The sequence below is a fragment of the Lactuca serriola genome, chromosome 5 (assembly GCF_051521515.1).
Source record: "Lactuca serriola cultivar US96UC23 chromosome 5, Lser_US96UC23_V15, whole genome shotgun sequence".
Lineage (NCBI taxonomy): Eukaryota > Viridiplantae > Streptophyta > Magnoliopsida > Asterales > Asteraceae > Lactuca > Lactuca serriola.
The window spans coordinates 331,103,365-331,119,010 of NC_136412.1; the positions used below are offsets into that span (position 1 = coordinate 331,103,365).

The window sequence follows — 15,646 nt, forward strand, 5'->3', positions numbered from 1 at the left end:
TTAAAATAGATCGAGAATGAAAATTTTTATATTTACTTAAAATACGACACCATTTTCTATTCAATAGTAAAATTAACAAAAGTCGTTAAACATGTATTTTTATGAGGTTTAACATAAATAGAGGACCACAAATGAGAATCCATATCCAATCAATCATCAACTAATTACATTAGATACTAATGTGTACATAAAAATTACATTTAAACTTTTAAACTAATAGTAAAAAATTTTAATTATTTATTATGATAAAAAATCTGTAAATCAAAAAATATACATGCTATTTAATCGCATACAAGTTTTATGTATGGCTTATTCACAATACATTAAACGATATATAACCATATTAAACTACATAATTATCCCACTGCGCAACGCGCGGACATTCGCCTAGTATACTTATAAAGGAAGCATTTTTCCTTTCACCACATTCATTTGAAACTCCCATTCATTTTTCCTTTTACCACATTAATTTGAAACTCTCATGACTTTTCAATTTCTTTTTAATAATGATTATAAGTTAGTTAATAAGGTTAAATAAATATAGAACCTAAAGTATAAATATATATATAAACTAAATTTCAATATTAAAAGAATATATTTTCTTCTACTTATAAACTTATGTTTTTAACTTTTAACATGTTATACTTAATTTATTAGGTCTAATATGTTGTTGTATGTAAACCATTATCATTTTAAAGCTACAACTTTTGAACAATTTGTATAAAATCCTTAGATTGTTAATTTAAATATAACCTTACATGATCAACTTAAATATAAATTTTAGTTCAACTTAAACAATCTAAAGAATATTTTATAAATAGTTAAATGTGATAAATTGTAGTGTCTTTCTAATAATAATTATTAGTTGGTTAATAAGGTTATATAAGTATCAAACCTAAAGTGTAATAATAATTAAACTAAATTTCAATATTAAAATAATATATTTACTTCTAATTATAAAGTTGTCTTTAACTTTTAATATATTATACTTAATTTATTAGATTTAATATGTTGTTGTATGTAAACAATTATAAATTTAAAGCTACAACTTTTGAACAATTTGGACAAAATACTTAAATTTTTAATTTAAATACAGTATAACATTATAGGGTCAACTTCAATATAAATTATAGTTCCACTTAAATAACCCAACGAATATTTTGTGAATAGTTAAAAGTGATAAATTGTAGTGCTATATGTAAAAACTAAATTGTAATATCAATTTAACTAAAATATTTCTTAAATATATTTTTATAATCGTTAAAAGTTTGAAATAAGTAGCTTAAAATAACTTTCAATAACAATAGTTAAAAAAAACTCTATATAAATGATTATATTGTTACCTTTAAAAAAATTGTTTGATGTTTTAAATAATTAAAATGATAAAAATTAAAACGTTAAACAAATAAATTAAAAAAATTAATTAATAATAACAACAATTATAAATAACATTAAACTGCATATCATATTTAATTTTATTAATGAGCAACCCACGGGTAGAAGTCATTCAAAAGATTGAGATTATACAGTTTTAATAGATGTATATATTATCATATAATTCAAAATAATCAATATATTATATCAACTTAGTATATAAATTATTATATCAAATTTAAAAACAACATTATTGTTATATTTAAAAAATTATATATATTTGTAAAGATTTCAGCTATATAGATGTTTCTGCGCAACGTACGGTCATTCGCCTAGTTGATAATAAAAGGGTGTTTGTGATTAGTTTTGAAATAACTTTTTGGTTTTTATTTTTTCAAAAAGTCAAAAAAATACGAAAAGATATTTGGAAAATACAAAAGTTATTTTCAAAATAGCTTTTTATAATGAAGAAAAACATGAGTTTTTAAAAGTCAAAAAATAATCTCAAACACCCCCTAAATATTCAAATGTATTAATAATAAGCTATTGTAACATTTAAAACCATCATGGAAATAATGAGTATTCAAACTCATTGATGATTATTATACTGATAACAAATGATATGTTACTTATTGATATCTCAAAAGAATTCAAACTTTTATAAATTGTCTAGTACGTGATTTCATATTAGTGTCTTTTGATATTAAATTGTCTTTGAAGACTATCCTCATAACCTGAGGTTCATTATACACAATCATAAAGTCGAAAGAAAATGTTACACTCGAATGACTCGATCCTTCTAATAACTCATAAAACATTTGTAATCCCAAAAATGATACCCGAAAAAGAAATACCCAAATAGGTTCAATTTGCTCAACATGATCCTTCAAAACCAATGTGATGCATGTACGATTGGCATTATGTACCTTTTAAAATTGACCAGTCAAGTAATTGATTGAGGTTTTGATTTCTATGTAATTTGTTTTTTAAAAAAACATAGTAATTATGAAGCTAACTTATTCAATAAGAAAATCCATATCGCAACATTATAATGAAACAAGTGATTTCATTACTTAAATCTTGATCAACATCAACATACAAACTAATTATATGCTTCTAACACAAAAACTACAATTCTAACAAAGTAATCTACTCAGCCTTCTTATCTTTCTTAGGAGATTTGGTAGCCTTAGATGGAGATTTAGGCTCCTTGGCAGCAGTCTTCTTTGGTAATAGAACAGGATTAATATTTGGAAGAACACCGCCATGAGCAATCGTAACTCCACCCAATAATTTCCCAAGCTCGTCATCGTTTCTAATGGCCAAAAGAAGATGCCTTGGAATGATCCTTGTCTTCTTGTTATCCCTCGCAGCATTTCCAGCTAATTCCAACAACTACAAACAACAGAATTCAAGTAGATTAGAAGATGTTCCATGAATTATCAAAATCCAGATCAAACCAGAAAACAAAAAAACTTCATAATCCGCCATGGCATCGATTTAAGAAATCCTTAAAATAAACTACAACTTGAATAGCTGATAATCAGATCCGTATTCAACTTCTATCGATACGAAAGGAGATTGTAAGAGAAAACTTACTTCGGCAGCAAGGTATTCAAGAACAGCGGCGAGGTAAATCGGAGCACCGCTTCCAACACGCCGAGCATAACGTCCTAACTTCAGAAAACGCCCAATCCTACCAACCGGAAACTGAAGTCCGGCCTTCACAGAACGGGAAACCGCCTTCTTCCTTGGGCCGTCTGCCTTTCTTCCTCCGGCGCCCTTCTTAACTTTTCCATCTCCGTCCATTTTCTGTATGTCGACGAATAGATTGCAGTAGTGAATGAATTCTTCGATAATCGATGAAGAACATGAGCAGACATGGTTTGGTTATGTAGAGAGAAAGGTGGGTGGCGGGGAATTTGGGATCGATCGTAGCTTTGTATTAACCGTTGGATGGAGTGTTGTTTCAACGGACTGGATTTGCTAAAACGCTATCCGCGGGAGATGAGTCCGATTATTTGGTTTTGTGATTTTCAAATTTTGTTTAAAATTTTAAGGAATAGTATGGATCTCCCGCGAGACTTTCAACTATAGAGTTTTTCATGTTTTACTTTAAATGCAACTACTTTGTTTTATATTTTTATTATACTAGGTTACAACCCGTAGAAACCACGGGTTACAAATTAAAATAACATATATAATATAAATATAGTAATTATTAATCATAGATTTGCAAATATTATATTTTTTAACAAAGTTTGATCTTGTAATCTTGTATCATTGTTATTTAATTATTTAATTGTTAGTAAATGGAATTCAAATAATTTGATCTAATTTTTTTGGGATAAAATAAATCATAATGGCATTCATATATCTCTAATATATTGAATTATCCCTAAATTAAAGAGATTCTACCGAAATTCAAGTAACAGAAGGGTAATTATGTAAATTTGATGGAATTCGAAATGGACGAATTATGTAATTTGCTAATTTTTTAAAATATAAAATGGTAAAAAAGAAATTTTAGTAGCAAATCAATTAGGCGGGAAAATAATCTTCAGGGGCTTTTAAAAGTGTACAAATGGCTTAGATTTATTATTTTATTAGAAAAGAGAAATGATACTCAAAAAATTATATAATATTGTTTTGCATTGGGTTTTTTATATGTGATTTTTATTAACAGTGTGTTGTAAGGATTTTGTTCGGTTTTTGATCATCTTATTCTAGATAATATTTTCTACTTGATATTAAACTTACATAAAACTCTTTATATTTATTTTTTCGGTAGGATAAATCTAATCTACTACTAAATTACTTATAATTTCACATATGTCCGTTGAATCCCAATCCTCAAGAAGGGATTGTTAATATATTCTTTAGATATTAAAGTTTACATAAATTTCTTTATGTAACTTAAAAACCCCACAAATGTACAATGACTTTTCGAATGTAATCATAACCATTATAATAAAAAAAAATCGTCATTTAACAAATAAGCAGGTGTTAATAAACAATATTGATAAATGTATTCTCGAGATGTTTATGTTATATATGTGGCTCTAACGACTTCATCGTCTTTGGATGCACTAACACCAAAATATTAAAATTTACCGTGAACATAAAGTAGAAGTAATTTCACACGCATAAGCCAGGACTGATAAATTTTTGATAGACATTTAATCACATACATTAATTTCACCTGGAAAAATAATAATTTAGAACAATTAATCACATACATTAATGAGTCAAATTTCATAATTCAGTAAATGACATAAAAATTATAAACAAAGTAGAAAGTTGGCGGCTAACAAAAGTCATAATTTCTTTTTTCATAGTCAAATTAAAACTCAAGCTTAAAATTGTTTTTTTGCATCATCCTTTTCCCATAAACAAATTATAAAACTTCATTTGTGTTTTCGTTTAAGGGACAAATATTACTAATACCATAGTTACATAATATGTCGATCCAAGAAAATAACAACACGATGGTTTAAATTAAATAAAAAATTAAGTGCATTGCCTATACAGATAAAAAAAAAGTATTTTGTTGTTTATTGGAAAATGGATATACACAATGCAATAAAACATGGGTAAATGTTAAAAAAATCAATGAAAACTGTAAATACAAACACATTTTTATGAATTCTCCAGGTTTTATGATTATTTGATCTTATTTATCCCGATAATCAATTTCTAGTAGCAACATATACTTGCATACATTATCAACGATTATAATATGTAACCCTAAATGAGAAAAAATAATTTAAGAAAATATAATACATAAGTACAATGGTATAATAAGGACAATATATAAAATACATTGCTATTGCTTCCATTTATCACTTCTGAAAAAACAATTAAACTCACTTGTGGATATGCTTATATTTCAAATACAAAGGGCAAAATTAGGAAGATATGCTTTCTTAGCAGAAAGTTTTAGAAGAACATTTAAAAGAATTTATTATATATTTTTTCCTTTCTTTTTCTCTATTTATGTCCCAAATCGAAGATTAAAATCTTACATGATTAACAAACTTTATTGTAAAGATAAACTTGAATAATAAAGATGGGTTTGAAGTTTCATTTTTTTCTTTCTGTCATGAACCTTCAGGTTTTTTTTTTTTTCTCTCTTTGATTCATATAATAGTCACTTGTCTTAGTCATTTATCTTTGTAAATTCATGTCATTTTCCTTCATTAGCTTACTACAAACAGAAGTTATTTGAATCCTGACGCAATAACAAATTTAGTTTAATTAAACAAAAATTCTTTCTCTATGGCTACATAAATGGAATAAATACAATATTGGATCGGCTACCATACGTAAACCAGAGAATGAGTAAGATATATCATTTTTTTCCAACAATGACAATAATCATGACTTGTAGGCTTTTAGCACCCACTTCATGAATTGAAAACTGACTGCTATATGCTGGTAAAAGTTGTAATTAATACGTTTTCATAATGAATAAAATGATGTTATACGATTGCATTAAAAAATGAATAAAATACAATCTATCAATCATACATGAATATACTACTGACATAAAAATCAACAATTTATATTCATGAATGAATATGCCAAGAATGAATTGATATATTTATAAAATTATATTCATAAATAATATTAATTTTTTGTATAATCATGAATTCATAGAACACTCTAATGATAAATAACCCAATACATTTGTAATCATGAAAAAATGAAATACAATGTAGAGATAAAAAAAACCTATAACACAATGATAATCATACATGGATACACAACAATTTATAAATATAAACCAATTACATTTATTATCACAAAACATAGATAAAAACCAATACATTATAATTCTAAATGAATAAACACAATTTATAACATATAGATCAAAATGATGCTTATCTGTTCTCCTCATCCATTCAATTGCTTCTTAACATCGAACGTGTCTACAAAACAAAACGTCAAGCATGTAAACAAAAAATGGGTAAAAAACAACACAAATCCAATATACTATAAGTAATATAGAAATTATGATTGAAACTTCTTTTACTATGCAATCGATTCCAACATAACTCAGTCAGACTTATATAATCATTTTTTACTAATTAGGTCATTCACACAGATAAGGTAAGGGAAAGATGGCAATTATACCATTATATTCATAAATGAATTAAACTAAGACTTCAATAAATTATTATCAAAAAATTCAAAAAATAGGATTGTGTTTCTTTCTTTACCTTTGTTCTTCAGAAATTTTTCGACAAAAACCCTATGTTCTTCGGTTCTTTTACCCACCTTCGGCCTTCGGGATACAAAAATCATTGTTCCTCTAATATAACCTGCAACCAATTCAATGGAACTGGAAATAACAAAATAAATATTTGTACGTTCTTTGTATGTTATTATAATATGGACCAATGAAATAACAACACAAAAAGGGATAAACAAAAGAAAAATATGGTCTTACAAGATCTTCATATTTCACAAAAGATCCAACACTTCGATCACAAATCCGGAAAAAAAATCGAAAAATAGGATCGCGTTTCTTTCTTTGCCTCTGTTCTTCAGAATTTTTTCGACAAAAATCCTCTTTTCTTCGGTTCTTACACCCACCTTCACGATACAAAAATCGTTGTTCCTCGGTCCTTTCCAGATCAATTTTAGGAGAAGCAAACATCCTAGCCCTGTGATCGAATGAGATGTTCATCATCTTTCTCCTTGACATGTATGAAGAATAGTAGAAAATATCATATTTATCTCTCGATTTTTAAGAGCTCTTGGGAGATCATAACTATACACATAGCGGCGGCTGGAAATGAGAGGATGTCGCAGGGTTGTGAAAAATGCAGAAGCAGGGGTATAGAGGGAGAGATAAGAGAGAGAGAGAGAGAGAGAGAGAGAGATTGTAGGAGTTGCTAAACATAGGTTAACAATCAATTACCATTTTACCCTTTTGACAATTTTAAAGTTGCATTTTAATTTTTGTAATTTTAAGAATTTACATAAATGAACCATTCAATAATAGCCTTAGATTTAGTTTAATGGTTCAAATTTGTTTTCGCGTTCTCAACCTTTTAGGTGTTCTTATTTGATTTTACCCATATATATATATATATATATATATATATATATATATATATATATATATATATATAGAGAGAGAGAGAGAGAGAGAGAGAGAGAGAGACTTAGGTTCAAATGTTTTCACTATCTATTGTGTGCATGTATGATTAATTCTGAACCAATCATTTTAGTTATTTTAAGAAAATAATTAATGCATATTAAATGCTGAAAATGTAATTAATATCCATTATATCTTCAACATGTAATATGCATTAATTACTTTCTTAAAATAATTAAAATGATTGGTCCACAATCAATCATACATGCACATAATAGATAGTGAAAACAAAATAACTTAAGTATATATATATATATATATATATATATATATATATATATATATATATATATATACATATATATATATATATATATATATATATATATATATATATATATATATATATATATAACAAAAATAAGAACAATTGTAAAAGAATTGTTAATTCAATACAATACTAATTAAAACCTTATTATTATAATATATAATATATCACTAACACCCTGTTCCCGAGTTCAACTTAACGAAAGAAAGGAAAGAAAATGGAGGGAAATGAGAGGATCATTTTCCCCTCGTAACCTTCCTTCCGATTTGGGAGGATTTGGAAAGAAGGAACAAACTAATTCATTTTTCTTCCACTTCTCTCCAACTCGGAAACACAAAAGAAATTTTGTTTTCCTTTATTTTCTATACTTTTCTCTTATGTTCTTTTCTTTTGTTAAACTTAGGAACTGAGGTGTAAGTTATTTGCAAGGCTTGCAACCTGCGAAAGATATCATATGTGGACTCATTTTGGGCTTAGGTGGCATTCCAAATGGAATTGCAAGATTGAGATGCGGATGCTGTCACTTGATAATTTTCTTGCATTTCAATTATTTAATTAATTTATTTATATTTTATTTTATCATTTATTTTATTATAAAATAATATTTTTTTACCAAATAACCCAACATTTCCGGCACCTAAAATAATACAGTATGTTACAACGATCCACCTATTTACGATGATTTCGTCCTCATAATCATCAAGCAAGCGCAAAGCCACGATACTTCAACTTGAACTATCCAAAATTCCATTACATGATTCAACTTAATATATTGCTTAGATGCATTACGTGCATTGGTCCTTACAAACATCATAACTCAATGGAGTTTCTTACATCTAAGACCTCTAATAAAAGAATGTTTAAACCTTCACTCCAGGAGATCATCAATTCATGGTAAGGATAACGATTCATGGTGTTCTCTTTTCACCCCAAAGGAAGAAGGCATTCCCTATTCAACTACCAATTTTCTACTGTCATAGGTAGATATCCACCATCTTTTCGTTTCTCTTAAGAAGTTTGGAGATGCAAAATGCATAATTGTATAAAATGAGTTTATTACAATGATAGAAATAATTAGTATTAAAAATCAAATTATTAATAACCCGTTAAAACCGCCATGAAAATAATGATTATTCAAACTCGTTGATGATCATTTATTGATAATAAATGATATGTTATTTATCGATATCTCAAAAGAGTTCATACTCCTATAAATTGAATACTCAATGTCCTCATAAGGTGGAATTCGGTATATCCAATCATAAAGTCAAAATACTATATCAAAAAAGTGTTATACACAATCCTTCTAATAAACCATAAAACTTTTTAATTCCAAAAATGATCATATTACTCTCAAGCACCAACAAAAAAATACCCAAATAGGACCAATTTGCGCAACATGATCCAACAAAACCAATGCCAATTCTGATTGAGGTTTTGATTTCTATGTAATTTGTTTGAAAAAAAACATAATAAGTATGGGGTTAACTCATTCAATAAGAAAATCTATATCGCGACATTATAATAAAACAAGTGGTTTCATTACTTAAATCTTGATCAACATCAACATACAAACTAATTATATGATTCTAACACAAAAACTACAATTCTAACAAAGTAATCTACTCAGCCTTCTTATCTTTCTTAGGAGATTTGGTAGCCTTAGATGGGGATTTAGGCTCCTTGGCAGCAGTCTTCTTTGGTAATAGAACAGGATTGATATTTGGAAGAACACCGCCATGAGCAATCGTAACTCCACCCAATAATTTCCCAAGCTCGTCATCGTTTCTAATGGCCAAAAGAAGATGCCTTGGAATGATTCGTGTCTTCTTGTTATCCCTGGCAGCATTTCCAGCCAACTCCAACAACTACAGTCAACAAAAATCAAGCAGATTAGAAGATGTACCATGAATTATCAAAATCCAGATCAAACCAGAAAAAAAAAAAAAAAAAAAAAAAAAAAAAAAAAAAAAAAAACTTCTTAATCCGCCATGGCATCGATTTAAGAAATCCCTAAATTAAACTACAACTTGAATAGCTGATAATCAGATCCGTATTCAACTTATATCGGTACGAAAGAAGATTGGAAGAGAAAACTTACTTCGGCAGCAAGGTATTCAAGAACAGCGGCGAGGTAAATCGGAGCACCGCTTCCAACACGACGAGCATAACGTCCTAACTTCAGAAAACGCCCAATCCTACCAACCGGAAACTGAAGTCCGGCCTTCACAGAACGGGAAACCGCCTTCTTCCTTGAACCGTCTGCCTTTCTTCCTCCGGCGCCCTTCTTAACTTTTCCATCTCCGTCCATTTTCTGTATGTCGACGAATAGATTGTGCAGTAGTGAATGAATTCTTCGATAATCGATGAAGAACAAGAGCAAACATGGTTTGGTTATGTAGAGAGAAAGGTGGGTGGCGGGGAATTTGGGATCGATCGTAGCTTTGTATTAACCGTTGGATGGAGTGTTGTTTCAACGGACTAGATTTGCTAAAACGCTATCCGCGGGAGATGAGTCCGATTATTTGGTTTTGTGATTTTCAAATTTTGTTTAAAATTTTAAGGAATATTATGGATTTCCCGCGAGACTTTCCGGTTTCAACTATAGAGTTTTTCATAGGTGTAAATTACATCAATCATCCCTTGCATATATACCAGAAAATATGTCTAGTCTTTATTTTCAAAATTTAACTCAGACCGTTCCTGGTTTGATTTAACATTGCACGTTTCATCCCTGAAAGACAATTTTGTTTCGAACTTAGTCCTTGCCAAAATTTAAATGACCATTATACCCTTGTGTTTTTATTTTATAATCAATTTATTATCTATATTATCATTTTAAATTAAAAAAATAATAATAAATGCCCCCATCCCCTTCACTTTCCCCACCCATCCACCTTTCATTGTTACCGATTGGAGAAAAATATACAAACACAAACACATATACAGTCACCAGCCACCCTCCGACGAACCTTCCCCACCCTTTTCACTGTGTTACTGACCGATAAAATTAAAAACAAAAAACATACAAACACACAAAATCAATGAGAGGGAAAGAGAAGACCTATAACTCGTCGATGGTTTTAGGTGGTTGTCAAAGTGTAGATCAACAGTGGGTTAACAATGATCGGAAGAGAAAAAAAGAATGAGGAGGAGCGTTGGTGAGAAAATGGAGAGGACTGCATACGACAGCTAGGGTTTTGGGTGGTTTTCGGAGTGCATATCCGTCAAAGTGTAGCCGCCTCTGGGTTTTTTGGAAGATAGGGTAGTAGATCTTTTTTCCATCGGTGTACAATCCACACCCCATCTGTTAATTTCTTCAAATCGATTTCATTATCTTGCCTTTCAAGATTTTGGTGTTGCAGGTGTGTTCTTTTCCTTTTTCCTTAAATCGATGTTGATTGGTGGCAACATTTCAAGGAATTGGTAGCGATCTTTGAAGTATGGGGGTAAGGGATGCGGTGTTGTCACCGTCGATACTGGTTTAAAAACAAGAAGCAAATAATAGCGATGATTCTTGTAGCTTGCAACCCTCTTGTCGGAAAAACGTGATTTCTTGGTGTCGCCGGAAAAACGTGATTTTTTAGTCTCGTCGGAAAAACGTAGTTTCTTGGTCTTACCGGAGAAAGGAGATAAAAGGAGACAGGGGAAAGAAAAGGGGGAGGGTGAAGATATATTTTTTCTTTTGTTTTTAATCTAAAAATAATAAATAAATAAAAGAGAAATAAAAAATAAGTTGTTAGGGCAAAACAGTCTTTTTATGTCCAGAGGGACTAAGCGTGAAAGGAAAAACAAACCCAGGGACGATCCGATTTAATTTTTGAAAATAGGGACTAAACGTGCGTTTTGGCATATGCACGAGGGACGAATGGTGTAATTTACCCTTTTTCATATTTTAGTTTTAAATGCAATTACTTTGTTTTATTATATTTTGGAAAATGAAATTATGTCATGCATTTAGTTGACAAAATTAAGATTCAATTAAATTTTATTGATTTTGTAAACATATGATAAAGGTAGACGTACTCCTCGTGCGCGCGGCGTAATAGTGTTGACTCGAAAGCAAGTGGCTGGCCCAGTACGCGCGATGTACCAGCGATTATGCCCCGCGTACCGACCAGAGTCCCTTTTAGCTAACTTTGTCTTAACCACTTAAGCTCTTAACGTCAAAACCTCAAATCTACTTCATTCCAAGGCATTATCAATGCATAAAATTGGCAACTTTTTCATCTTGCGAGTCTTTAATGGGACCCTAAAATCCAATTTTGTCCATTAAGGCCCATAATAGGGCTCTAACTCATGCATGGACCAGTATGATTCATCAAGATGACACCTTTTTACACAAGGAACGTCATAGGGGTTAAGATCTAACATCCTAGCTCATAGAGGGACTTAAACTCCCAAAGAAAACCTAAAAGACCATAATAAGCTAAAAACAAGCGCTAATCTTAATCTAACACAAAGAGGTTCCAAGATAAACACTTTATACCTTATGGAGCTAGCAAACTTGAAGATTCTGGATCTACAATCTCAAGTCCAACCAAAGCTTGGTCACTAAGCACCACCTTCTTTAATGCACATAAAACAACCCCAAAAGTACTTCCAAAACTCAAAAACACACTATGGGAGGTTAGGGTTTCGATCTTAGGGTATAGAGGAGTGGATGTTGATCAATAGAGGGTCCAAGGGTGTTATAAGTTGCTTAAATAGGGCTCAAAACCTAAAATTTAAATGTGTCCCTGCATTACGCACTCCACACGTATGTGGGTGGATCCGTGTTCCATAATTGAGCTAGTACGCTAAGTGTACTCATAGAGTACGCCCTGTGTACTAGTTAAGGACCAAAAAGACATGGATTTTGCATTAAAGGGGTTAAATGGAAAACATACGAAATTCGAATGTTACAGTTTGGGCATTTTAGCAGCCTCCACCACCTATAGGACCCCTTTGGAGAAACCCTAGCCTCCACCTTCAAAATTTGAGCTTTTTCCCTCTTCTCTCTCCTCTTTTGGATGCTTTTTATTATATTTTGATGAAGTTTGGAGATCGAGAAGGTTCTTTTGGTTTCAAGGAAAGTTGTTTCAAGTCTGGATCCATCAAATGCAATATATTTATGGAATATTGTAAGTGTGAAGTTCCAATTTTGCTATCTTGTTCTTTAGATCTTGTTATTCGGGGGTTTTGGGCACTTTTGATCCATTTTATGGGTAATCCTGGTGTAACATCCCAAATTTCGAGTCCAAAAATTTCATTTTAATTAACTGATTATAAAGACATTCATAAGAAAACTACGTAACAATATATGATCATTTTGTAAATCAATGTATAATGTCTGAAAACCCAAATCATATAATAGCAACATGTCAAAGTACAATCCCAGAATATCTCAAGTGCGGAAAATCAATGTGTGTATGATGTGCTGCTACCGCGCCAGCTATGGCTGTTCACTATTCGGATAAAACCGAATTATCCAATTGGACAGTTTGGTTGAACTATTTGGTTCGGTTATTCGGAGTTTTGGATTGGTTTTCAACAAAACCGAATTATTATTTTGGATTTCAGATTGGTTTTGGTTAATAAAATAATAACCGAATAGTCCAAAAAACCAAATAAATATTTATTATTCATCTATTTGTAATATATATATATATATATATATATATATATATATAATTATTTATTAATTTTGTAATTTGTTTTTTGAAATAGGTTCAAAACATTTCACCCGATAAAAAAACATTAATATGCATTTTCTCTTGAAAATTTTGTATCTATAAAATATGTAACTATAATATATATTCTTATTAGTTGTTTATAAATTTCAAATCATAACTAAATTATTTGTTTTTGCTTCTTGTGTAAAGTTGGGTAATATTATAATTATATGTCGTTTTAAAATATTTTTGGTTTTTGAAAACCAAATTATAAAAACCGATCCAACCGAATTGTAATCGGATCGGATTTGAATTTAATTTGGACACTTCGTATTCATGTTTCGAAAACCGAAATCAATTTGGATTACTTGATTGGATCGGATAACACCGATCCATCCAAACGAACACCCCTAGCGCCAACTCCTTCCCCTTCGCTGAAGAGGTACCTGAAACCAAAACTGTAAATTATAAGTACGAAACTCAGTGAGTTCCCCCATCGTACCACATACCATACGATCACATAGCATACATACTGTTGGACAATTATGGGGTGTCCGACCTACCCGGTACGACGATTCTAGGGTGCCGATCTACCCGTGTCAAGCCATTATGGGGTGCTGACCTACCCGTGTCAAGCCATTCTGGGATGCTGACCTACCCCCCGGTCCTAACAACCGACCCTCGGGGACTATTCCACCCCTTACTACTACTATCACACATATCATAACATAAACATACTATCAGACATATATGGGGTGTCCGAACTACCCTTCGGTCCTAACAATCGAACTTGGGGACTATTCCCCTCCTACTACCACTATCACATATAACATATCATGCCAACATATAAACATAACATCACATACTGCCAGACATAGTTGGGATTCGGGGGTGTCTGACCTACCCTTCGGTCCTAACAACCGAACTCTACTACTATCACATGTAACATATCATGCCAACATATAACATATCAGGTAGTGGCAAACCTATATGATATCACAAAGACAATCATCTAACATACAACTCCTACTGATAGGTCGGCATTATGGCCGTAGACCCACCGCTACTGGAAGGTAACTCACCTCATACGATTAGTTGTTGATAATATGTGCGGGAAACCTCTGCCTGTTGCTGCTCCGGAAATCCTCCGACTATTATCCCCACAAAACACTTAGTCAGAATCTGATATCTACTCATAGGGTAAAATGACTATTTTACCCCTAACCAAGTCCAAGTCAAAGTCAACTTCCAGTTGACCCGAATCGCCAAGTTGGGTCGTCAACTCGTCGAGTCCCTAACCCTTTACCCGTCCTTGTCCACGACTCTACTCATCGAGTTTAGCAACGACTCGACGAGTTCCCCTTCTATATGAACATCGAATGAACCTTCATCCGACTCACCGAGTTGTATGAACAACTCGTGGAGTTCTCCTTCATCTGATAAACAAGTCCTGTCCTTGACTCGTCGAGTTTATCTTCAACTATTAGGAGATTGTCTTGGACTCGCCGAGTCTGTTCTAGCACTCGTCGAGTCCCATGAACTCCATATCTAAGGCTAAGTCCAATATGTTGGGTCACTCCTTTGGACCCTCTAACACCCTTGTAACACTCAACTGGGTTCCTTCGAACCCAAACAGAAAATAGGAGTCAAACCTTGGACTCGCCGAGTCCAAAGAACAACTCGCCGAGTCGAGGTTGTCCAAGTCTCATTTCTCGATTTCTGATGCACAACACTTGTCCAAAAGATAGATCTAGGCTCCTACAATCGATATAGCATGTAAACTTACAAACTTTACGTGCATGCATGAGACTTTGAGCTCCAAAAAGGTTCCAAAGAAGATCTTAGGTTGCATGGAGCCTTCCATGGGTGCAAAAGCAACCCCTTCCTGCCTTGTGACCCCTCAAAGGCCCTAGATCCAAAGTTTGACCCCCAACCATGCTTGAAATCATGGTTGGTTTCCACATATGGCTTATAAAAGCCCTAAAACTCCCCAAAAAGGGATCTAACAAATGAACAAGCAAGGTATAGACTTTATACCTTCCGGAAGCTACAAAGGAAGCACCAACTCGAACTCCTCTGGTCCTCCTTCGATCTTCTAAGCTTTTCCCTTCTTCCTTGACACCACAAAACGCCTAGATCACTCAAATCTCTTAAATCTCTCCACACACAGTTAGGGTTCACTAT

The 15,646-nt window shown here is 31.8% G+C and overlaps 2 protein-coding genes across 2 annotated transcripts; both read right to left on the minus strand.

Annotated features, from left to right (window-relative positions):
• Nucleotides 1-2,420: 2,420 nt before the first annotated feature.
• Nucleotides 2,421-3,246, minus strand: LOC145055205 (histone H2A-like). Its single transcript, XM_079003509.1, has 2 exons — nucleotides 2,974-3,246; nucleotides 2,421-2,769 (listed from the first exon to the last, which is right to left on the minus strand). The coding sequence occupies exons 1-2, from the start codon at nucleotides 3,181-3,183 to the stop codon at nucleotides 2,524-2,526; spliced, it is 456 nt and encodes a 151-aa protein (XP_078859635.1). The 5' UTR covers nucleotides 3,184-3,246; the 3' UTR covers nucleotides 2,421-2,523.
• A 6,081-nt stretch (nucleotides 3,247-9,327) lies between these two features.
• On the minus strand, nucleotides 9,328-10,190 carry LOC145055207 (histone H2A-like). Its single transcript, XM_079003510.1, has 2 exons — nucleotides 9,910-10,190; nucleotides 9,328-9,676 (listed from the first exon to the last, which is right to left on the minus strand). Exons 1-2 carry the CDS (start codon nucleotides 10,117-10,119, stop codon nucleotides 9,431-9,433), a joined length of 456 nt encoding a protein of 151 aa, XP_078859636.1. The 5' UTR covers nucleotides 10,120-10,190; the 3' UTR covers nucleotides 9,328-9,430.
• Nucleotides 10,191-15,646: the final 5,456 nt, after the last annotated feature.